The sequence below is a fragment of the Lepidochelys kempii genome, chromosome 5 (assembly GCF_965140265.1).
Source record: "Lepidochelys kempii isolate rLepKem1 chromosome 5, rLepKem1.hap2, whole genome shotgun sequence".
Lineage (NCBI taxonomy): Eukaryota > Metazoa > Chordata > Testudines > Cheloniidae > Lepidochelys > Lepidochelys kempii.
The window spans coordinates 129443831-129469559 of record NC_133260.1 but is presented as its reverse complement, the minus strand read 5'-3'; the positions used below and the strand labels follow the sequence as shown (position 1 = coordinate 129469559).

Sequence of the window (25729 nt, the reverse complement as noted above, 5' to 3'; positions counted from 1 at the left end):
AGACCTAACGCCTCAGGTGACACTGGGCTGGGCTATCTCTAGGGTGCCACATCTTCAGGACGCAGCATAAAAGGTATGGCCAAAGCACTTCTACATCCAGTTGTAACTCCCTCACTGGACTGTGCGGAACACTGGCATAGATTATGGTCTGACATATACCAGTGTAAAACTGGGGTAACTCCAGTGTAGTTGATGGAATTACATTGGTGTAAAATGTATAAGGGAGGACTGAATCTGGCCCACTAGGACATACTAAAGTGACATAGCTATTAAGATAAAGGCGTGGATGATGTTAACCATGTCATATTTGTTTGGCACACGGCTAACCTAATGGGGATGGTATAAAATGAAAAACGGTGTTAGTTACATCAAAACTATTGAGATTATCTGGCAAAAATAAGGCCTCCATTGGCATGAAGTAAAGCAAAATAGAAGTGTGTTGGCACTTCTGCAGCATCTAGCATCTCCCCAAGAGCTTTCATGCTTGGCATAACATCATTTTCTCACCTCCCCAGCACGCAAGTGCCTTCAATCTTTCTGCTCCTTTGTGCGTCTGGCTGCCTAAGACAATGGCAATGAACCACCAGGCATAACAGACTGGCACAACTGCTCATTTTCCCACTGAAGCAGCATCACTGCAGAAGCACCTTGAAGTTATCAGGTAAAAGTCTGAGGATCATCAGCTGAAGCAAAGACTTCATTGCCAGCTGCATGTGCTGTATTGCTGCATGCAGCACAAGGACCAGGCTCTGATATCATGACCTCTGTGCCTGGCCTCCCGCCAGCCCCCCAAGCTTGCACATGCAGTGGAGCAGAGAACTGAAATCTGCTCTCAGTTGCTACAGATTCCATCCAGCTTCACTATTACATTGTAGTTATAACACAGGAGCAGAAGGAAAACAGACACCGGGGGGGCGGAGAGGGGAGAGGCAACATGGAGAAAAATCAGAGTGAGCCAGCACTTCATGGTTCCATTAATTTCCGATTAATTTAAACAAAAATCATGTTTTAAGCTTAACATATTTTTCTTGGACAGAAGCTCTCTCAACGTGAACTGCACTGAGACTGCCGACAGGAAGCTACACATTCTAATAGAAAGGCGTAGAAGCTTCCTTACTGATTCCAGCAAGAGTAAGAACTTGACACAAAGCCAAAGACTCTCAAAAAATTCATCAAGAAAGCAGAGTCCACACTGGAGACTAACAATCCAGAAGAGGAGGAAACCTGATATCTCATACTGATTTTAATGCAAGGTAGAAAAGACCAGGCTTCTCTGATTAAGTTGGCACATATTTTACTAGGGAGTAGGGGCCAGGGAGTACACACAGACAATGTAGGGAATGAAAGACCACACACCATATACACTTTGCTAATTGTATTAGAGAGATTTCTTGCTTATCCTTGACTTCCAACCCCTCTGCTCCCTGTGCCTGACCACCTCACCTCCTCTCACTCATACTCTCTTAACTCCAGATCCTTTTCCTTAGCATGAAAACTCGCACTAGGATCCTCACTTCTCAGAAGGCCAATCCTTAACCCCAATTGCCTCGCCAACTCCCAGCGTCTTTCTTTTCCACTGCACCTCCTGAACAAGCTGTTTATAGTCACTGCCTTGATTTCCTCTCCTCTAATCCATGCAGCCTGTGCACTTCCCCACTCGACTGGATCAGCTCTCACTAGCTCTCCCATTACCTCTTCTTGACCAAGTCAAAGAACTGCCTTCATCTTCCCTGAGCTTTCTGCTGCTTCTGAGAGCGTCAATCACTTTCTCCTTCCTGGATTTTTACCAATGTGGTCTCCATTTTCTACCTGCATCTGAGGGCTCTTTCAGCATCTCCTGTAGCAACTTCTTCTCTTCCTTGCCTCCACTGTTAGGAGTCCCTCACGGCTCTGTCCTCAGTCCCCTCGTCTCCCTGAGTGACCTCATCGGCTCGCAGCTTCAGCTACCACTCAAACATGCTCCCTCACTCCTGTCAACTTCCTCCTGTCCCTTACACAATATCTAAAGGTCTTTCCAAAAGTATCATCCTGGATGCACTTCTGCCACCACCAGAACCCAACGGAGCTACTTCCAAAACCTTTACCACTTCCTGTTATCAGTACCTTGATCTTGCATCACAAGCGCAAGGCTATTTTAGACTTCTCCCCCTTCCTCCCTTGCACATCCAAGATAGCACTAAATATCACTACATCTTGCCATTTATTCCATTTCATAAACATTTAAAAAAAATTGGACCATTCCTTTCTGTCCTGTCATCATTGCCTGCCTTAGCTTTAATAACTGCCTCCTCCCTGGCCTCCCTCAGCACCGACATCTTTCTTCTCAATCTGCTTAAAACTCAAACTTTAAACTTGTCCTTTCCTCCAAAGCCCTGTGCAACATTGCCCCGAGCAAGTCTCAGATTTTGTCGCCCAGTCACACCACCCAATTTGCTTTCTTCTACTCCAGAACTCTTGCTTTCCTCCAGGCTGCCCCATATGCATGGGATGATCTCTCAGTCAGTGTGCTAGTCCCCACCCCTTCCCAAAGACCTGTGCTTTCATAAAGCCCACAAACTAACTCCTTCTCAAATGCTTTCTACATCCCATATTTAATAGGCAAGAGAAAACTGAATGGGTTTTTAAAATTATTTTGAGATACCACCTCCCCCAAATCTCTCAGTGTATCTTCAGAGTAACAGCCATGTTAGTCTGTATCTGCAAAAAGAAAAGGAGTACTTGTGGCACCTTAGAGACTAACCAATTTATTTGAGCATAAGCTTATGCTCAAATAAATTTGGGTTAGTCTCTAAGGTGCCACAAGTACTCCTTTTCAGTGTATCTTGTTTCTTACGTCTGTCTTTTGGATAAAAAGGTTCTGGGATAGAGACTATCTATATAATGGAGTTTTGTACAGTTGGAAAGATATGGTCAGTACATAAACATTAACTCATAACCAAATAGTTGGTTATTCATTTTTTCTTGATTGAATTTGATAGTCATATGATGCTAGTCATATGGCATGTGACTATTGACAAAAGGAAGTGCTAATCAAGGTTTCTGAGGTTTCCTTTTTAACTCAATACTTGCTGCAAAATTATACAAAAATAGTGAAGAGAAAATAGCTAATTTTAACAGTACATAACAAGTCTGTAAAGTTGGGTGTAAATTTACAGTGCTACTTTACAGATAATGACGTACACTGCGTGCAACTCAGGAAGTCAATGGCTCCATGTCTAGTTGGCAGCCGGTATCAAGTGGAGTGCCCCAAGGGTCGGTCCTGGGGCCGGTTTTATTCAATATCTTCATAAATGATCTGGAGGATGGTGTGGATTGCACTCTCAGCAAATTTGCGGATGATACTAAACTGGGAGGAGTGGTAGATACGCTGGAGGGGAGGGATAGGATACAGAAGGACCTAGACCAATTGGAAGATTGGGCCAAAAGGAATCTGATGAGGTTCAATAAGGATAAGTGCAGGGTCCTGCACTTAGGACGGAAGAACCCAATGCACAGCTACAGACTAGAGAACGAATGGCTAGGCAGCAGTTCTGCAGAAAAGGACCTAGGGGTGACAGTGGACGAGAACCTGGATATGAGTCAGCAGTGTGCCCTTGTTGCCAAGAAGGCCAATGGCATTTTGGGATGTATAAGTAGGGGCATAGCGAGCAGATCGAGGGACGTGATCGTTCCCCTTTATTCGACATTGGTGAGGCCTCATCTGGAGTACTGTGTCCAGTTTTGGGCCCCACACTTCAAGAAGGATGTGGATAAATTGGAGAGAGTCCAGCGAAGGGCAACAAAAATGATTAGGGGACTGGAACACATGACTTATGAGGAGAGGCTGAGGGAGCTGGGATTGTTTAGCCTGCAGAAGAGAAGAATGAGGGGGGATTTGATAGCTGCTTTCAACTACCTGAAAGGGGGTTCCAAAGAGGATGGCTCTAGACTGTTCTCAATGGTAGCAGATGACAGAACGAGGAGTAATGGTCTCAAGTTGCAGTGGGGGAGGTTTAGATTGGATATTAGGAAAAACTTTTTCACTAAGAGGGTGGTGAAACACTGGAATGCGTTACCTAGGGAGGTGGTAGAATCTCCTTCCTTAGAGGTTTTTAAGGTCAGGCTTGACAAAGCCCTGGCTGGGATGATTTAACTGGGAATTGGTCCTGCTTCGAGCAGGGGGTTGGACTAGATGACCTTCTGGGGTCCCTTCCAACCCTGATATTCTATGATTCTATAAGTCAGACTCTGAGATGGCATGTGGATAAATACTGAAAAATTCTCACTACTAAACAATGATTCATAAAATGATCAACCCTGTAATGAAACTCAGCGTAACACTGATCATGGGTGAGTACTGAGAGAGAGTTTAACAAAGAAGTTCTTGACGTTCCTGTCCAGAGTCCAACCATTAACCAGTGAAGAGAGATTACAGTTATTCATGTATTCTGTTTCCTTTTTTAAGTTACCAATATAAAATAAAGAGCAGTTTAACATTTCTACTAATGGCGAAAGCAGTTTCAGAAGTTCTGCATCACAGGAAGGTGCAAGAAACCTCACGGTGGGCAATTATGGAATAACAATTATGGAATAACATGCTTATTCAGAAACGTTTCGAAACGTTTTTCAAACCAGTTCATTTAGAGATTGAAGCATTAAAGGGTTTATATTGCTTCCAAGCTATGTTTTCAAAACATAATTTCTACGTAGTAACTGGAAGTTCCCATCTGTATAAATGTCTAATCTTTATCTGAACCCTGCTATGCTCTTGCTCTCAAGGCTGGCGTGTGAAATTTGCTGTCACTAATTAGCTGTGTGTTTTATAAGAAGTGTTCCCTTTTATCAGCATTAAATTTACTGGAACAAAAAAAATCAAAGCCACTAGATGCATTCAGAAAGTCCGAGCACTGGACTGGGACCTTCTTGGCTCTGCCACAAGCCTACTGGCTAACCTTAGACAGGTCACATCACCTCTCTGTGCCTCAGTTTACCCACCTGTAAAATGGGGATATGATACTGCTACCAACTTCCTTTGTGAAGTGCTGAGAGATCGACAGATGAAAAGTGCTGTGTCAGAGGTAAGGATTGTTATTAGTTGCTTTGCTCTTTTAAGAAAACGTACAAGATTACCTGGAGGACCAGATTTAAGGTTAGCAAGGTCAGCAAAGGGGTCGAAGTTCTGAGATTTTGCTTGGCTGAAAGACAAACCTGAAGGCACACTTGTCTGGCTTCCTGTAGTAAGAACTTGGCCTGTGTCATAAAAACAAATATGAAGTTATGTACAAGCCACAGATGGCAGGGGACGAAAATATACATTTTTTTTAAAAGGTGTTGACAAAAACGGTCTCCCTGATTCCTAGGAAATTGCTATCAATATTTTCTCTGTAGATTCTTGTCTGAGGCCTCTCCTCCAAAATTCTTGTTATGTTACAATGTTAGCTTTTGCCACATCTTTAACTGTCAGTACTTTAAAGCCAAGTACTTTAATGTGACTGTATTTAATGAACCACATGAGAGCCACATATGGTTGTTCCGTTGTTTTGGGTGGCTGATATTTGGAGAGCACGCATTTTCTTTAGCAATGGAAATACACAATATATTTTTGTTGCATAATAATACCTTCAAGTGCAGACTTCTTAGGCTGTTGTGATGCTAGGTTGGTAGTAGTTGGGGAATCTGCCCAAGAATCCCATCCACTTAAAAGATCTGGGTGGCTTGCGGAGGAAGTCATCTTAGGTAGGTCTGGCGCCAAATTTCCTACAAAAAAATTGCAAAAAATTGTCAGTAACAAACCCACAGTGGTAACTGCACTTTTTGGCAAGAGTACCCAAGACTTCTATCCAGACTCCCAGCTGGGTCACTATTTGGCCGGTTTACATTCCCTATATTACTACCAATTATCAAAATTATATAGTGTTGCTCTGTGTTCTTACCCATCTGCCGTGTTCCTTGAAGGGTTCTGCCATTGGAGTACTTGAGAGAGAGAGAAATCAAAGCCATTTTCAAATTTTGCTGAGCAGGCCAAAATAAAGGTACCTTCATTCACAGCTGCTGCTGTTAAATTAACACTTCAGCTCTTCCAGACTAAGGGATCATACAAGGGTCACTGCTTCAGGGTCCTCATCTGGTTTTTTACAATACAGCAGGTGTCTCCAAATCAGCAACACTTTAGGAATGGCGCTCCATGCCACTCAACAGTTCAGGAACTACCAAGCTCCTAAAATGGATTTACATGGGCTATGGGTAGGGCCAGTGGAGCTCCATTTGGGGCAAAGGTTTGTCCATGGACCCAATACCATAATGACCACATAGGCAGCTGAAGAGCAGGACACAGCAAGGTGTCTTCTGCTCCATCTTGGGAAAATAATTTTAGGGACAACTGAATCTTTTGCTCCAGGAAGAAAATGTGGAGAGTGAACCTTCAGGCCCTTCCCTCCATGCATGCCGCAAAAGAAGAGTCTGTCCTGATTCAAAACGCAGAATGAAATAAGAACAAAGTTAGACTAAGAAGGGTTTGAGGGGATGGTCCCATTGACTGCCATTACTTATGTCCCATCTTAACTTAGAGCTGCTTCCTTCTTCCCCACCTCAGCAATTTATGCATTTCAGTGATGGAATAAGCAACTCATATACATATCATTTGGCATCCTTTCAGAGTCAGAAGTGCTAGATACATTGGCATTTATTAGTAAATAACATTTAGCTCCTCATGTTAGCTTTGAGCATTCCCTCCAACAGTTTGCTGAGAAACTAACATACAGGAATAATACACAATTTTGCAACGCATTTGTGCTCTCTCTTTTCTTGACTGCTCGGGCAATTGGTGACCAGAGATACAGACTGCAACTGAAAAGTTCTTTGGTGAAGCTGGCATGTAGTTTAGCATCAACCCAGGACAGCTAACAGAACCAGGGCATGTAACCCAACCACCACCACTCAGGAAAACATCATGATTTTTCCAATTTTCTCAGCCTTCCAATCCTGAAGAGCCTCACTTTTTGGAAGCTGAGAAAAGACAGCACCATCACCTAGTGTGTGTGGAATATTCTGAAGATCTGGTTTAACAGAATATAATCTGAAGCTCCGTATTTGCTAAGTCTCCTTTTTCTAGCCCCCTTATGTTCAGATTGTTTAAGTAAAGAAATTAAGTCTGTAGCACTTATGGTTGCAAAGAAATCCTTTAAAATAGGAATTATGTGTAACCGACTCAGACATAGCTACCTCAGTCTGCAAAGAGCCTGGAACAAAGTCTCAGAAGTTAGTTGCCTTGTTCATCTAAATAGAATGTTAACTCTGGATCCTAATGAGGATATTTATAAATATCAGTACTGAAGTATCATACCATATATTCAATCTTAGCTACCTCACCAGTGATCATTTTAGCAGATTCCTCAAGCCAAAGTACTTCTGTTACATGCAGCAACAGAGAAGACATCAGGATAGAGGACAGCTAGTTTCTGACAAAGGTTGTAGGAAGCAAGCGAGCTAGGGCATAATATAGCTCCTAAGTGGATAGCCATCCTCTCTCTCTGAAGGCATTAAAACTACTTGTCCAAACTAGTCCCTCCAACAGGTTATTCCAAGTTGGAAACAGCAGGAGACGCTCAAGCCTATGCTTGTTTAACTTCTAATTATGATCAACTGTTATAGCTCTTCCCTACAATCTAATGAGATCTGGTGATTATTTACTGCCCATGAAACTTACTCATTCATTTATTATTGAATTATACACACCCATCACTGCTCCGACACTGAGTTCACTCCATCTCATTACTGTGGATTATTTTAATGAACGCTGAATACTACTAATTCACTTTTTAATGAGTTTAAAATTGCTTCTCTATTCAAATGACCCTAGCTGTGCTTGTGTCTCGCTCTACATCACTGGTAGCGCTCTGGACATGGTCTCTCTCTGTCTCTCGCTAAAGAAGTTGCTCTCCTTTGCACTTACATTTCAGATCACTGTACACCAGTCTGTGTTTCATTTCACTCGGTGGGTTTTGCCTCTTACCTTACAACACTCACTTAAATTAACAGCACTACAATTATCTTCCCATTCTCTAAATTTCTTATTAAAATAAATGCATAAACCTGACCACAAGGTGGGTAAAAGCCCAGAGATCCACTTCAGACACCGTACTGAAGAGTTTTCATTCTGGAGATAAATTTGAGAGATACCCAACAGCAACCTACCTCCCCATTTCTGCTGGGTTTTATGAAGCCTGTGTGACACCAGTTTGCTGTCAAAGGAAATCTGATGACAAATGCTGAACAACAATCTCACTAGTTTCAGAGTAACAGCCGTGTTAGTCTGTATTCGCAAAAAGAAAAGGAGTACCTGTGGCACCTTAGAGACTAACCAATTTATTTGAGCATGAGCTTTCGTGAGCTACAGCTCACTTCATCGGATGCATACCGTGGAAACTGCAGCAGACTTTATATATACACAGAGAATATGAAACAATACCTCCTCCCACCCCACTGTCCTGCTGGTAATAGCTTATCTAAAGTGATCATCAGGTGGGCCATTTCCAGCACAAATCCAGGTTTTCTCACCCTCCACCCCCCCACACAAATTCACTCTCCTGCTGGTGATAGCCCATCCAAAGTGACAACTCTTTACACAATGTGCATGATAATCAAGTTGGGCTATTTCCTGCACAAATCCAGGTTTTCTCACATCCCCCCCACCCCCATACACACACAAGCTCACTCTCCTGCTGGTAATAGCTCATCCAAACTGGCCACTCTCCAAGTTTAAAGTTAAACCAGAACATCTGGGGGGGGGGGGGGTAGGAAAAAACAAGAGGAAACAGGCTACCTTGCATAATGACTTAGCCACTCCCAGTCTCTATTTAAGCCTAAATTAATAGTATCCAATTTGCAAATGAATTCCAATTCAGCAGTTTCTCGCTGGAGTCTGGATTTGAAGTTTTTTTGTTGTAAGATAGCGACCTTCATGTCTGTGATTGCGTGACCAGAGAGATTGAAGTGTTCTCCGACTGGTTTATGAATGTTATAATTCTTGACATCTGATTTGTGTCCATTTATTCTTTTACGTAGAGACTGTCCAGTTTGACCAATGTACATGGCAGAGGGGCATTGCTGGCACATGATGGCATAGATCACATTGGTGGATGTGCAGGTGAACGAGCCTCTGATAGTGTGGCTGATGTTATTAGGCCCTGTGATGGTGTCCCCTGAATAGATATGTGGGCACAATTGGCAACGGGCTTTGTTGCAAGGATAAGTTCCTGGGTTAGTGGTTCTATTGTGTGGTATGTGGTTGTTGGTGAGTATTTGCTTCAGGTTGCGGGGCTGTCTGTAGGCAAGGACTGGCCTGTCTCCCAAGATTTGTGAGAGTGTTGGGTCATCCTTTAGGATAGGTTGTAGATCCTTAATAATGCGTTGGAGGGGTTTTAGTTGGTGGCTGAAGGTGATGGCTAGTGGCGTTATCCAACTATACTCTCAGCCCAGCAGAAGCAGCTGTTCTATCTCGGGGCCTCTCCTTCTGTCCCTCCACCCCCACGAACATGATACAGTTCTGTGGTGACCTAGAATCCTATTTTCGACGTCTCCGACTCAAGGAATATTTCCAAAATACCTCTGAACAGCATACTAATCCACAGAGGTCTCCCTACCAACACTACAGAAAGAGGGATTCTAGGTGGACTCCTCCTGAAGGTCGAAACAGCAGACTGGACTTCTACATAGAGTGCTTCCACTGACGTGCACAGGCTGAAATTGTGGAAAAGCAGCATCACTTGCCCCATAACCTCAGCCATGCGGAACGCAATGCCATCCACAGCCTCAGAAACAACTCTGACATCATAATCAAAAAGGCTGACAAAGGAGGTGCTGTTGTCATCATGAATAGGTCGGAATATGAACAAGAGGCTGCTCGGCAGCTCTCCAACACCACTTTCTACAAGCCATTACCCTATGATCCCACTGAGAGTTACCAAAAGCAACTACAGCATTTGCTCAAGAAACTTCCTGAAAAAGCACAAGATCAAATCCGCACAGACACACCCCTGGAACCCCGACCTGGGATATTCTATCTACTACCCAAGATCCATAAACCTGGAAATCCTGGGCGCCCCATCATCTCAGGCATTGGCACCCTGACAGCAGGATTGTCTGGCTATGTAGACTCCCTCCTCAGGCCCTACGCTACCAGCACTCCCAGCTACCTTCGAGACACCACTGACTTCCTGAGGAAACTTCAATCCATCGGTGATCTTCCTGATAACACCATCCTGGCCACTATGGATGTAGAAGCCCTCTACACCAACATTCCACACAAAGATGGACTACAAGCCGTCAAGAACACTATCCCCGATAATGTCACGGCTAACCTGGTGGCTGAACTTTGTGACTTTGTCCTTACCCATAACTACTTCACATTTGGGGACAATGTATACCTTCAGATCAGCGGCACTGCTATGGGTACCCGCATGGCCCCACAGTATGCCAACATTTTCATGGCTGACTTAGAACAACGCTTCCTCAGCTCTCGTCCCCTAAAGCCCCTACTCTACTTGCGCTATATTGATGACATCTTCATCATCTGGACCCATGGAAAAGAAGCCCTTGAGGAATTCCACCATGATTTCAACAATTTCCATCCCACCACCAACCTCAGCCTGGTCCAGTCCACACAAGAGATCCACTTCCTGGACACTACAGTGCTAATAAACAATGGTCACATAAACACCAGCCTATACCGGAAACCTACTGACCGCTATTCCTACCTGCATGCCTCCAGCTTTCACCCTGACCACACCACATGATCCATCGTCTACAGCCAAGCTCTGCGATACAACTGCATTTGCTCCAACCCCTCAGACAGAGACAAACACCTACAAGATCTCTGTCAAGCTTTCTTACAACTACAATACCCACCTGCAGAAGTAAAGAAAAAGATTGATAGAGCCAGAAGAGTTCCCAGAAGTTACCTACTACAGGACAGGCCTAACAAAGAAAATAACAGAACGCCACTAGCCGTCACCTTCAGCCCCCAACTAAAACCCCTCCAACGCATTATTAAGGATCTACAACCTATCCTAAAGGATGGCCCAACACTCTCACAAATCTTGGGAGACAGGCCAGTCCTTGCCTACAGACAGCCCCGCAACCTGAAGCAAATACTCACCAACAACCACATACCACACAATAGAACCACTAACCCAGGAACTTATCCTTGCAACAAAGCCCGTTGCCAATTGTGCCCACATATCTATTCAGGGGACACCATCACAGGGCCTAATAACATCAGCCACACTATCAGAGGCTCGTTCACCTGCACATCCACCAATGTGATATATGCCATCATGTGCCAGCAATGCCCCTCTGCCATGTACATTGGTCAAACTGGACAGTCTCTACGTAAAAGAATAAATGGACACAAATCAGATGTCAAGAATTATAACATTCATAAACCAGTCGGAGAACACTTCAATCTCTCTGGTCACGCAATCACAGACATGAAGGTCGCTATCTTACAACAAAAAAACTTCAAATCCAGACTCCAGCGAGAAACTGCTGAATTGGAATTCATTTGCAAATTGGATACTATTAATTTAGGCTTAAATAGAGACTGGGAGTGGCTAAGTCATTATGCAAGGTAGCCTGTTTCCTCTTGTTTTTTCCTACCCCCCCCCCAGATGTTCTGGTTTAACTTGGATTTAAACTTGGAGAGTGGTCAGTTTGGATGAGCTATTACCAGCAGGAGAGTGAGTTTGTGTGTGTATGGGGGTGGGGGGGATGTGAGAAAACCTGGATTTGTGCAGGAAATAGCCCAACTTGATTATCATGCACATTGTGTAAAGAGTTGTCACTTTGGATGGGCTATCACCAGCAGGAGAGTGAATTTGTGTGGGGGGTGGAGGGTGAGAAAACCTGGATTTGTGCTGGAAATGGCCCACCTGATGATCACTTTAGATAAGCTATTACCAGCAGGACAGTGGGGTGGGAGGAGGTATTGTTTCATATTCTCTGTGTATATATAAAGTCTGCTGCAGTTTCCACGGTATGCATCAGATGAAGTGAGCTGTAGCTCACGAAAGCTCATGCTCAAATAAATTGGTTAGTCTCTAAGGTGCCACAAGTACTCCTTTTCTTTTTGCGAATCTCACTAGTAAATCACTGAAGAGGAGAAAATGGGCTTTTCTAACTCTGAAAGGACACCAAACATTTGGTGTCCTTTCAGAGTGTCCTTTCAGAGTCAGAAGTGCTAGATACATTGGCATTTATTAGTAAATAATATTTAGCGCCTCATGTTAGCTTTGAGCGTTCCCTCCAACAGTTTGCTGAGAAACTAACAAACACTTTTGCAACGCATTTGTGCTCTTTCTTTTCTTGACTGCTAGGGCAATGGGTGACCAGAGATGCAGACTGAAAGGAGGGATTAGAATTGTTCTATCTTCATGTGACACACAAGCTTGCAATTGTACAATTCCACTCAAGATATCCATTTCCTGGTTTGGGGGGAAGGGAGCACCTGAAACCTGAGGATATTTATGTTGCACTGAATGAGGATTTTAGCGCATGCCATGCTCTTCCCCATGGCAACAAGCACCATCCTTGCTGCCAGCCAGCCTTTAAGAAGCTCTCTACTGACTTGAGGTTTAAGAAAAAACACTATTCAGTCCTGGGGAGGAGGGGGCATAGCAGAGCCTCTCTCATCAAGAGAGTATAATTTAACCAAGGCGTACTTACCTGGGCTGTACTGTAATCATTACAAAAGTATCTGCTATCCATAACAGCCACAAAAGGAGAATACAAAAATCCACTTGCAATTTACTCATTCACAGAGTAAAAGGAGGCTTGGTGCAGCTTATGTATGGAACACCACACCTCAGTGCTAAGCAACTTCAGCTGATTTTCTGAATCCATTGGTTATGGCAAAGAAGAAATTTCATACAAATGTTTCACACACTGGGTCATCATTAAACACGTACAACAGAGCAAATGCTACTGGGGGAATTGCAGCAAAAAGTTCAATTAATGCTCCCCGCACTAGCCAGGGCACAGCTTTGATGGGACAGAAACACTGGAGACTCTTCCTGGGGCAGGAAAAGATCTGAATCGGAACAGCTGAGGCAATGTTCCACATGCCCATTCCTTTTCTCCACTCTACCTCCACGCCTTCCTTGTGTGGGGACCTCCATTTCTCTCTTTCCACCCCATGGTGCAAGACCTACAGGACAAAAGCAGTGGGCCACATGCTGCATCTGGCCCCGTTGTGTTGCCAATGGACAGTTGGGGTCATACTGTGACTAAGTGATTGGCTCCTGTCTGTTCCTTGCTTGGGCGATAGGGGAGGGGAGTTTATACACTTTGTGGACTCTTCCTTTCAGCCACATCCTTCCCACCCTTAATCTAGTTGCTGGATCTCAGGGGTGCCAGGAGCTTGGTTTATCACCAGTTTGGGGGTCTGAAAGGGATTTCGCCCATATGACAAAACTAGCATATTACTGTGTGGGCTTTTTCACCTTCCACCTGGCATCCAGGAGGGCTGGTTGGGGAATTTAGGTTACAACTGCTGCAAGGCAGGCTCCTGTGAGGTTGGTGGGTAGAGGGTCCAATTGATGTCCTCATAGCCTAAGGCCTGCATCAATACACACAATTCCCTCTTCACTCCAGTCTCAGCTCTGCAGAAAGCTATATTCATCACTCATGCTTTTCCTGCTCACTTTCTGCATGCTCTGATCTCCTCTGAGCAGTTCACCTTGCAGGGTTAAGGACCTCTTTGGCCAGACTTTCAAAGGAGCTCAACTCCCATTTACTCACCTACATGAAACGGCCCCATTTTCAAGAGTGCTTATTACGCAGTAACTCCCATGGAACCCTAATTTAGTTTTCATCAACACATCCCAAAGGTATTTTCTTGCCTAAATATCTATGAGGAGCATAAACCCAGAGAGCAGAAATAAGTTGGAAAGGGATTTAATGCCCTTACATCAAAAAACTCAGTGTCCATGTTTGCTGTATCACAGCACTGAGATTCTGTAACGGAAGTGACAGCAGAAAAAAAAAAAAGATGGCAATTAAGCAGGATGCATAATTAGAGCCCTGCGTGGATACAAAATTTGTATCCGCATCCAATCCGCAAAAATGGTCCGCAGATATAAAGCGGATATCCGCAGATTTGCAGGGCTCTACACATAATACAAATAGAGACATTTCTTCTTGAAGATGAGCTCCAGAAAAGGCTTTGCACCCATGCAATAAACAAAGCAAGGCAGACTCATTTACAGCAGCTACCAATATCCAAACAATTAAGGCCCATCTTCCATCTCTAATAGTGAAAGTGCCATTAAGAAGTTCCAGCTGCCACAGCTGGGTCAAGAGCTTACACAATGTGTAACTTGACTAAAATAGCTTTTATAAAGCAGCTGAGCCTAATTCATGGTATGGTTTGTAAAAGCCATTTTATCCATTGTGCCCTCCCGACACTGGTGACCCAAACACACTAGCTGAAATGTGACCAGACCAACAGCTTTAGAAACAGAGACATGGCCTGGACCTTACTGTTTAGGGGACATGGCTAAACAAGGGCTAAACATCCCACCTCCATCTATGAACCGCAGAAAAGCTCCTAAGTGAACATGGTTAACTGCATGAAAAGAACCTCCGAACAGGAAAGACCACCTTTGACTGCCTTCATCGGCATCCTATTGCTTGCTCTCTCATTTTCCCCCAGGCTGACACCACTGTTGCTCTCAGTTTTTATGTGGGTGAACTGTACTATTTTTCTGTAAACATCATTTTGTATGATCTTTGGGGCAGGGAATGGTCTAACTAGGTAACTAGTTTTGTGAAACATCTCGTTAGTTTACAGTAAAAATTCAGTGATTTTTAATAATGCTTTTGCCCTTTTGCTTTGTTCCATCCTGCCTACATGACAAAGTGAAACAGTGTGGCTCAATTCCCCTACCTGAAGTGCATAAGGACCTTTAGGCATTGTCTAAACTACACAAATAGTCACAGTTTCTTTTTGCCTGTGCAGACAGAACATCTTGCAACCATGTTAAAATAGGCTTGTGATGGGGTATACAAGCCCACACCGGGAAAGGAGGAGTAAAAGGACAATACTGGGCCCACCTAGCCCTGCCCCTCCAACCCTGCAGAGCCTACTCCAAGTGGAAGCAGAGTTGAAAAGGAAGCAACCCAGCTCAGAAGTGGGGAGAAGTGCAGACGTGCCCCTGCAGGCTCCTGGAAAAGGGATTACAGACACTTCCCTGAAGCACCAAGATGGTATGCTGAGCCCAGTGAGGCTAACCATTTGGTTTCCTTTTTATTTTCTGTTTCCTTATCTGGGACCAGCAGCAAACGGAGCAGTGGTAGCAAACGACCCAAGGAGGGTAAAACAGAAGGTTCACCACCCCCCTCCAGAGGTCAGTGTTGCTGACACTTCGAGGGCCTTCGTTCGGAGCACAGTGGAGTGGGTGAACCCGCTCTCTCCTACTACTACCCTTCCCCCAAAGATGAGTGGACGTTAACCACTAGGCTACCAAGGACGCTAATACAATCCTGTCATGTTTAGACATATATATCCATCAGGATTCAAGTGTCAGTAAGCCTGCAAGCACTTCTTAAAGACACAACAATAGTAGATATGAAGCTAACACCTAACACCACTGGAAATGAAAAGTCACATGTTCAACCTGTTTACTCTGACCCTACACGAAGCGGTGCCAACTGCGCAAGTTTGCTGTTCCCTTGAATAACCAGGTAGCTGGGTTTTTCAACTGTCACCAAAATCCATATAAAACATTAGCATGCCTTTTTCGAGGAATTTCTTCATTTTTATTTTGGATATTATTTAAAAGGGCATTATATTAGAATCTGGAGGGGTTTTTTGTTTCTTTTTTTTTTTTTTTAAATTAGTCGACTTAGAATTCAGGCTGACAGTCCCTTCAAAACAATTCCCTAAAATGGTTATAACATGGCTTTTTCAAAACCAGGATTCAAAATTGTGTTTTAATATGGTCAGCTCTGTAGTGTAGACAGAACTTTTGTGGCTTCAGATAAGCAGGTTTCCAACAAACAAAACTGAAAAATTTAGGTTTACTTTTTTGTTACAAAACAGGCTGGGACAGTAGGTAGTGCAGTATATGTACTTTAGGACTATTGTAATTGTTCAGACACATTACATGATAGGTGAGTTAGTCTGGACCTTGATATGGGCTTGCTCTCAGTGACTGTGGCTGATGAATTCAGACAATCATCACAACTCCACCAGTCCCTTCATTCATCAAACCAATGAACGATAGAGAAATACCCAGGAAGCTGGGAAAGACGGCCTCTGAGAGTCAGATACAGGGTAGGATTCCAAATCCAGGCAAAAGCTTTTCCCGCTTCGTCTGCCCTAATTTCCTACCAAAAAAATTCCTCTTCTGAGGGACACCTGTTATCAAAGTAGATACTGAAACTTTCTATGCCATTATTTTCAGTTGCACAAGTGATGATTTATCAGACAGCCTTCATATTGATCGGCTATACAGCAGCTCAGCTGAGAAAATGCAAATGGGCCTTACCATTGTATAAAGAAACAAGAAAGTATTGGGATGCGCCTTTGAGAAGAAAAAATTCTTCACTGCTTGGTATTAGTCAACAATCCCCCTGCACTTCTATATTATCCCTAGTTTCAGATGTGATTAATGAGAATAGGTAATGTGTATATTCAGTTTTCCTGCATCATTAAACAATTGCACCTTGCCCTAAAGCATGAAAGATTCCCCAACACACATAGCTGGCATCTGCTTCAATTTTGCAAAGGGAAAATCATTTTCAAGTAATATCTTGCTTTGAAATGAGTCCAGTGTGGGTAGTTTTATAAGCCTAGAGAGAGCATAACATGATAATTACACTTATTTACAATATAGACAAGGTATGTCCAGCCAGATCCCTTTGACTGGCCTCTTATTTTAAGAACAAACTACTGTGGGATCCAATATTCCCATGCCCAGTTTTGGATACCATTTACAGACGGCCCCCGACTTACGCAATCGTTCCGTTCCAGAAAGCCTTGCATAACTTGAATTTTGCGTAAGTCGGAAACGTAAACCCATACGTTACGCAAAAATTTCCGCAACTCGAAAATCCTATTTCTGACTTATGGAACTTTTTCCTAAGTGCGAATTTGTGTAAGTCGGGTCTTGCATAACCCTGGGAGCGTCTATATACGTGGCTAATACTCAAATTGCAATATGGCACACTGCAAAGTAATCTAGTACTACTCCATCAAGTACAAGAGGTTGTCCCAAAACAAACATTTCCACAAAGCAAGCTTCTGAGAAGAAGAAAGTGCCCCTGGATGTCAACTAGAGGAAAAAGCAGAGCTGACGAAAAGGTATTACTATCCCCTTACTACCATTCACACCTTCTAAGTTCACTCTTAACTGTATATAGCTCACACAACCATTCTTCTGGTTCCACATATTTATTCTTCCTAGCCTTGTACTTGACTGCATGGCAAAGCTGAAAAAGTTGCATGGCTGACCTTGTGCCAAACCACAGCACTTCCTCCAACATTAAAGGAAACAAAATCCCCACAGTGGCAGTGAGTGGTAATCGTAGGACCCACAGAGGATATTGTCCAACATGCCTTATGGAATCTGGGCTCGGTCTTGGTGTGCAGAAACTACCTCTCTTCCACAGGGAACTTCTAGGTTTTAGAAAAATTGTGTGCACCTCGCCTGAGGGAAAGGCCAATGCTATTTGTCATGTTAACCATCTAGGAGGACCTCTTCCTGAGACAGTAAGAACTACTCCACTTAAGAAAATGGAGGATTGTGCCCCTGAAATGCCATGGTACATATAACCTGATTCTAAATGGGTCCCTTGCCACTGAGCTCCTGTTTTGACATTGTTAAATTATGAGTGGGTATTTCAACTTTACAAGCCTTTGAATACAGTCTAGTACTCACATTACGATAATCTCAATCACCACCAGGGCTCTTCTCTGCTTAGTGCTGTACAAAAGTAAAGTTAGACCTGCATCCTGCCTCAAACTGCTTACAATCTGGAGACAAGATGCAAGCAGTGAATAACAAAAGGCGGTAGGGAATGAAGACAGTTATATCATGTGGTTTACAAAGACTAACCATTTACACAACATTTGCTCCCATCCCCAGGAGAGAGTGACCTAGGCCCACTACCTATAGTTTTCTTCATTCATTTGCTTCGCCTTCTAGGTAGGCCACTCCCCAATCTCCCATTTACCTGACATTATTAGCCCTTTATTTAAAAAAGATGCAGACTATCCCCAGCACAACATGGGGAGGAGGTGACCAGCCCTCTATGGAAAAAGTGGTTCGGGACTATTTAGAAAAGCTGGACGAGCACAGATACATGGGGCCGGATGTGCTGCATCCGAGAGTGCTAAAGGAGTTGGCGGATGTGATTGCAGAGCCATTGGCCATTATCTTTGAAAACTCATGGCGATCGGGGGAGGTCCCGGGCGACTAATCTAATTGCCTTCTATGACAAGATAACTGGCTCTGTGGATGAGGGGAAAGCAGCGGACGTGTTGTTCCTTGACTTTAGCAAAGCTTTTGACACTGTCTCCCACAGTATTCTTGCCAGCAAGTTAAGGAAGTATGGGCTGGATGAATGGACTATAAGGTGGATAGAAAGTTGGCTAGATTGTCAGGCTCAACGGGTAGTGATCAATGGCTCCATGTCTAGTTGGCAGCCGGTATCAAGTGGAGTGCCCCAAGGGTCGGTCCTCGGGCCGGTTTTGTTCAATATCTTCATAAATTATCTGAAGGATGGTGTGGATTGCACCCTCAGCAAGTTTGCAGATGACACTAAACTGGGAGGAGAGGTAGATACGCTGGAGGGTAGGGATAGGATACAGAGGGACCTAGACAAATTAGAGGATTGGGCCAAAAGGAATCTGATGAGGTTCAACAAGGACAAGTGCAGAGTCCTGCACTTAGGATGGAAGAATCCCATGCACCGCTAAAGACTAGGGACCAAATGCCTCGGCAGCAGTTCTGCAGAAAAGGACCTAGGGGTTACAGTGGACGAGAAGCTGGATATGAGTCAGTGTGCCCTTGTTGCCAAGAAGTCCAATGGCATTTTGGGCTGTATAAGTAGGGGCATTGCCAGCAGATCAAGGGACGTGATTGTTCCCCTCTATTCAACATTGGTGAGGCCTCTTCTGGAATACTGTGTCCAGTTCTGGGCCCCACACTGCAAGAAGGATGTTGAAAAACTGGAAAACGTCCAGCGGAGGGCAACAAAAATGATTAGGGGACTGGAACACATGAGTTATGAGGAGAGGCTGAGGGAACTGGGATTGTTTAGTCTGCAGAAGAGAAGAATGAGGGGGGATTTGATAGCTGCTTTCAACTACCTGAAAGGGGGTTCCAAAGAGGATGGATCTAGACTTTTCTCAATGGTAGCTGATGACAGGACAAGGAGTAATAGTCTCAGGTTGCAGTGGGGGAGGTTTAGGTTGGATAGTAGGAAAAACTTTTTCACTAGGAGGGTGGTGAAACACTGGAATGCGTTACCTAGGAAGGTGGTGGAATCTCCTTCCTTAGAAGTTTTTAAGGTCAGGCTTGACAAAGCCCTGGCTGGGATGATTTAGTTGGGGATTGGTCCTGCTTTGAGCAGGGGGTTGGACTTGATGGACCTCCTGAGGTCCCTTCCAACCCTGATATTCTATGATAACTCTAAGAGGATGAGCCCCTGTAGGGAATTAGCATCTCTGAAATTTCCATTAGGTGGAGTTTTAGAAAAATATCCTTATTCCAGGGTCTCTCATTATTCCTTGGGCAATTCATCATGGACATGTGGCATAACATTGCTTTGTTCTAGGTAGGAAATACAGCTTGAGCTCACTTTGTTTTTGCCCATTATGATTAAAAGTATGTCAAAGATATTTCTCGTATTTAGAAAACTCTGAGATCTATATCCTTTACAAGGGTAGCTAAGTTTCATTATCCTCGTTTTACAGCTATGGAAACCGAAAGAGAGGGATTGTGACATCAGAATAGAACAAAGTTTTTCTGAATGGCAGTCCAATGCCCTATCCAGGGACTACCTGCACAGAAAGATGTTCACATACTGATATGGACTGTACTGTATTTTTTATTTGCTCCATAATTCAGACATGTTTCTAATACAGATTTCAGATTTTACAATAAATTAAAATCAGAAGGTGTAACTATTATGGCAAACGTATTGCATGACAGTTATACTTCTGAATCACATCTCACTGAATATTAAACAAAATTAAATTGAAAATCCACAAAGATTCATTTTAGCTTTATTCCAGAAATTGAGAATTTAAAGGGTGACACAGAATTCTTGTGCCTTCAGTTTTTAATTAACAGGGATATATATTTTTAAATTTTTACAGTCCAAATCAAGTAACTTGTTTCTGTTTAGTAAAGCAACAATGTAGTCTACAACTTCATTAGATAGTATCTGAGTTCACTGACAAAATTAAATGGATGATTTAATCGTTAAATGCTGTTGGGTTACTTTAGATACACAGTACTGGGAAACTGAAATTGCTTTTGATGAGTATATTGGTGAGTTGCCACTGAGTGATAGTTTGTATTACTAGCTCTCTCTGCATTTATAGAAAATCGATCATTTTACGTGTTTATTATTATTATATTTGACTAGGATAGAATGCTCATTATAGCAACTCTAAACTCTCCCACTTATACTCTTTTTACTGGAATTTTTTTATGGTAATAGCATTAAAAGGAAGCACATGGAGAAAAGGTACCTATGGTAGCCGGAAGAAATCATTGAAATAAATTAGCTCCAAGTATTATATAATGTAGCCTATAAATATATTTTAACAAAATTACTTCAGTACAAGTAGTTCCAACTAGCCTCAATTCTGAAATGTTTAAAGGAAACAACATTCTTCTAACAGATCCTAATCCAGAATCACTTGTATTCTTCTACTTTCGCTTTCCAAGGCCTTAAGAACCTAAGATATTCAAACCTAAGCATGTAAATCATATTTACATTTAGTAATCTAGGTAATTTAATGAGATTGAAAACACAGCTCTCTGTGTAACCTCAGTTCTACATTGTCATCTCCCAGAAGACAATTAAACACAGGATTAGCAAAAGGTTAGCAATCTTGGCAAAATAACTGTACCAAGATTTACTACAGTAACACTATACAGGAAATACTACCATCTGGACATGTTCATCTGCGCACCGGGAACATGGAGCTTATTAAAATAGCAGCCACAACAAGTGGATCTGTTAGATGCTAATCAACCTTGACTAAGCTGATAGAGTAAAGAACTAAACCCGGGGAAAGCCACAGAAACCCTTATCAAAAAATCATGCCAAAAGTACACTTACCTAAATGTAAGAAGTCTGAGCTGGAAGAAGGAGGTGGTGCACTTTGTGTGGAAGGAAATACACTAGATGTAGATGTTGCATTTGGATTAAGAATATCTCCAAAGAGATCAGGACCGGACAGAGTCGGCTTCTCAGATCCTGATGACATTGTGAATGGGTCAAATGGATCAGCTAAAGAAAGAGGCAGAAAACAAAATTATCTTGAGGGCAGGTGTTACTGCAAATAAAAATCACAGGAAAAAACTTACACCCTCTTGGGCAGGGGCAATAAGGTGAGGTCATGGGTGTCAACTGACGAAGCCTTTTGAAGTTTCTCTTCTTTACAGCAGGAGACAACCATCTGTCCCTGCCCCCCAGACATTAGTACTTACATGCTATTAGACAAGCAGAGCATTTCAGCCAATCACAGCCAGGGAAAACAATTATCCCTTCAAATGTAAATCCTTACTGACACTATAAAAATTCAGCCACAAGGCTCACTTTCTCTACACAAGCCGTTCCCTCAATCTTGAGTCATTCATTTCAAATCAACCCACATTTATCCAAAAATTCACATTAGTAGGGAGATTTTAAAAAGACAGTGACAAGATAGCAATCCCAGAGCCCCAGATAAACTGTAACCAAAGTGGGCTGTTAAACTAGCAAAAACAAAACAGAAAAGCCACAGTACCAGGAAGGCATGACTAAAGGTGATTAAGGTACACAAAGAGCATGACGCAAGAGCTGGAGAAGACAGCAGCACAGTGTCTAGGAGGGAGCTACTTCAGTGACCGCTGTCAAGGAGAGAAATAACTGGAACAGTATTTATAGCCAGCAGGGGATGGCACGTGATAGCTAGCAGGAGGCTTGGCTCAAGCTCTGCTCTGTACCTGTTGCCCTCAAGGGTCAATAAACTTCAAGAACTAAGGGACTTCTACCAGTCTGACTCCAAAAAACTAGATCCAGGAGTGATAATCCGGTCCTGATGTATCTTTAGATAACATGATTATATTGCATATGATGCTGTAAAGCAGGGGTGGGCAAACTTTTTGGCCCGAGGGCACATCGGGGTTGCAAAACTATATGGAGGGCTGGGTAGAGAAGGCTGTGTCTCCCCAAATCATAGAATCATAGAATATCAGGGTTGGAAGGGACCTCAGGAGATCATCTAGTCCAACCCTCTGCTCAAAGCAGGACCAATCCCCAATGAAATCATCCCAGTCAGGGCTTTGTCAAGCCTGACCTTAAAAACTTCTAAGGAAGGAGATTCTACCACCTCCCTAGGTAACACATTCCAGTGTTTCACCACCCTCCTAGTGAAAAAGTTTTTCCTAATATCCAACCTAAACCTCCCCCACTGCAACTTGAGACCATTACTCCTTGTCCTGTCCTCTTCTACCATTGAGAACAGTCTGGAACCACCTCTCAGATAGTTGAAAGCAGCTATCAAATCCCCCCTCATTCTTCTCTTCTGCAGACTAAACAATCCCAGTTCCCTCAGCCTCTCCTCATAAGTCATGTGTTCCAGACCCCTAATCATTTTTGTTGCCCTTCACTGGACTCTCTCCAGTTTATCCACATCCTTCTTGTAGTGTGGGGCCCAAAACGGGACACAGTACTCCAGATGAGGCCTCACCAATGTTGAATAAAGGGGAACGATCACGTCCCTCGATCTGCTCACTATGCCCCTACTTATACATCCCAAAATGCTATTAGCCTTCTTGGCAACAAGGGCACACTGCTGACTCATATCCAGGTTCTCGTCCACTGTCACCCCTAGTCCTTTTCTGCAGAACTGCTGCCTAGCCATTCGTTCTCTAGTCTGTAGCGGTGCATTGGGTTCTTCCGCCCTAAGTGCAGGACCCTGCACTTATCCTTATTGAACCTCATCAGATTTCTTTTGGCCCAATCCTCCAATTTGTTTAGGTCCCTCTGTATCCTATCCCTGCCCTCCAGCGTATCTACCACTCCTCCTAGTTTAGTATCATCCGCTAATTTGCTGAGTGCAATCCACACCATCCTCCAGATCATTTATGAAGATATTGAACAAAACCGGCCCCAGGACCGACCCCTGGGGCACTCCACTTGATACCGGCTGCCAACTAGACATGGAGCCATTGATCACTACCCGTTGAGCCCGACAATCTAGCCAACTTTCTACCCACCTTATAGTGCATTCATCCAGCCCATACTTCTTTAACTTGCTGACAAGAATACTGTGGGAGACCATGTCAAAAGCTTTGCTAAAGCTTTGCCAAACAGCCTGTCCCCTGTCCCCTATCCATTCCCTGCCCTGTGACTGCCCCCTCCTGGGACCCCCCGCCCAACTGCTCTCCCGGGACCCCACCCCCTATCTAACCACCCCTTCTCCCTGTCCCCTGCCTGCCCCAACCCTTATCCACACCCCTGCCCCCGACAGGTCTCAGGGACTCCCATGCCTATCCAGCCCCCCCATTCCCTGACCCCCCCCGAACCTCCACCCTATCCAAATGCCCCCTGCTCCCTGTCCCCTGACTGCTCCCTGGGACCTCCCACTCCCCACCCCCTTATCATGCTGGAGCCAGCCATGCCACCGCACTGCCTGGCAGGCCTCGATAAGTTTATGGAGGAGATTGTATGATGGGATAACATGGTTTTGGTAATTAAATATTCATGGTAAATAGGCCCAATGGCCTGTGATGGGATATCAGATGGGGTGGGATCCGAGTTACCCAGGAAAGAATTTTCTGTAGTATCTGACTGATGAATCTTGCCCATATGCTCAGGTTTAGCTAATCGCCATATTTGGGGTCAGGAAGGAATTTTCCTCCAGGGCAGATTGGAAGAGGCCCTGGAGGTTTTTCGCCTTCCTCTGTAGCATGGGGCACGGGTCACTTGCTGGAGGATTCTCTGTTTCTTGAAGTCTTTAAACTACGATTTGAGGACTTCAATAGCACAGATATAGGTGTGAGGGTTTTTGCAGGAGTGGTGGGTGAAATTCTGTGGCCTGCGTTGTGCAGGATGTCAGACTAGATGATCATAATGGTCCCTTCTGACCTAAACATCTATGAGTGTTGGCAGGCTGCAGGGGATGGGGAACAGCGGGGGAGGGGCTGGGGACTAGCCTCCCCAGCCAGGAGCTCAGGGGCCAGGCAGGACAGTCCCGCGGGCTCTAGTTTGCCCACCTCTGCTGTAAAGCACGTTATCCTGAACACTAAATCCTCATGCATATACAGCCTGCCTTTTGCTTCAGCATGCAGGTACAGAATCTCAGACATCAGTCTGACTTAAGAAGGTAATATGCAAGTTGAAGCACCAGATATACTCATTCCTGTAATTCAACAAAACTACTATATGACTGTTACTTTCTTTATATAATGTAATGACAGGTTGAGGTGCATTTTTCAGTGCTTCCCCACAGCTAAGTTATCGTACAAGGAGCACATAGTCAAAGGATAAACTACACTATATCTTTTATGGATTCCTGCCAATGAGAGAAAATGCTAAACCTAAATAATTTGAATAATTCAAACAACTGAGCAATAATGAAGCAGTAAATAAATATTTCAGGGATCACATAAGTTATCTAGAATGCAGCAATGTAGCATGTAATTCTAGCTTTCTGTCCAAATCTGATGACCTTTGTGCATTTAAGTTAGACCCCTTAACCACTTCCCAAAGAAAATGATGTCATTGTAACAGGGATATTTTAGAATGACATTTACAGTGATGAAACTAGGGAAAAAAATTGGGTTGAAGGAACATTTAATACTACATTAAGCTTGAAGGAATTCTGCACGCTAGAACTAAGACTAATTCTAAATCAGGAATCAACTGATGGATCCTAGTCCTCTTAGCCCTCTTAATAAAGGAAAGCGGGACTTCTATTACAGAAATCAAAATAATTTGCTTTCTGAAGATCAGGCAGTTGGGAAGGTTTTGCTTAATTCATAGATAGTAAGGTCAGAAGGGACCATTATGATCATCTAATCTGACCTTCTGCATAACGCAGACCACAGAATCTCACCCACCCACTCCTGAAAAACCTCACCTATGTCTGAGCTACTGAAATCCTCAAATCGTGGTTTAAAGACTTCAAGGAGCAGAGAATCCTCCAGCAAGTGACCTGTGCCCCAGGCTACAGAGGAATGCGAAAAACCTCCAGGGTTTGTATATTCTCCTTGCACTTTAGGCTTATGTAGGTGCGGATGCTGAATTACGTGAGGATCAAGACCTAGCACTGGCCCAGTTCTGTCCACACACTGTCAAAGAATCAGACTAGTAACATCCAGTAGTTCTTTAATCATGTGTTACTATCACTTCTTGGAGCTCCTGTCTTGTGACAGGGATAAATGACTGTATACAAGTGCAAGACTCAGATAGTAATGACTGAGTTGTCGTCTTTCACTCAAAGCTACTATCAATCTCCGGAAAACGT

At 43.6% G+C, this 25729-nt stretch overlaps 1 protein-coding gene across 4 annotated transcripts in view; it reads right to left on the bottom strand.

The window, feature by feature from the left end:
- Positions 1 to 25729, bottom strand: part of GAK (cyclin G associated kinase) — a 149838-nt gene that overhangs the window by 14090 nt on the left and 110019 nt on the right. For 2 of the 4 annotated variants that reach the window (XM_073345848.1, XM_073345851.1), the window contains exons 22-24: positions 21334 to 21504; positions 5599 to 5736; positions 5110 to 5229 (exon numbers count right to left, since the gene is read on the bottom strand). In XM_073345848.1, the coding sequence (XP_073201949.1) occupies positions 5110 to 5229; positions 5599 to 5736; positions 21334 to 21504 (429 nt within the window). Of the gene's footprint in view, positions 1 to 4974; positions 5047 to 5109; positions 5230 to 5598; positions 5737 to 21333; positions 21505 to 25729 lie in introns of all 4 variants that reach the window. The other 2 variants (XM_073345849.1, XM_073345850.1) reach the window with 2 other exon arrangements.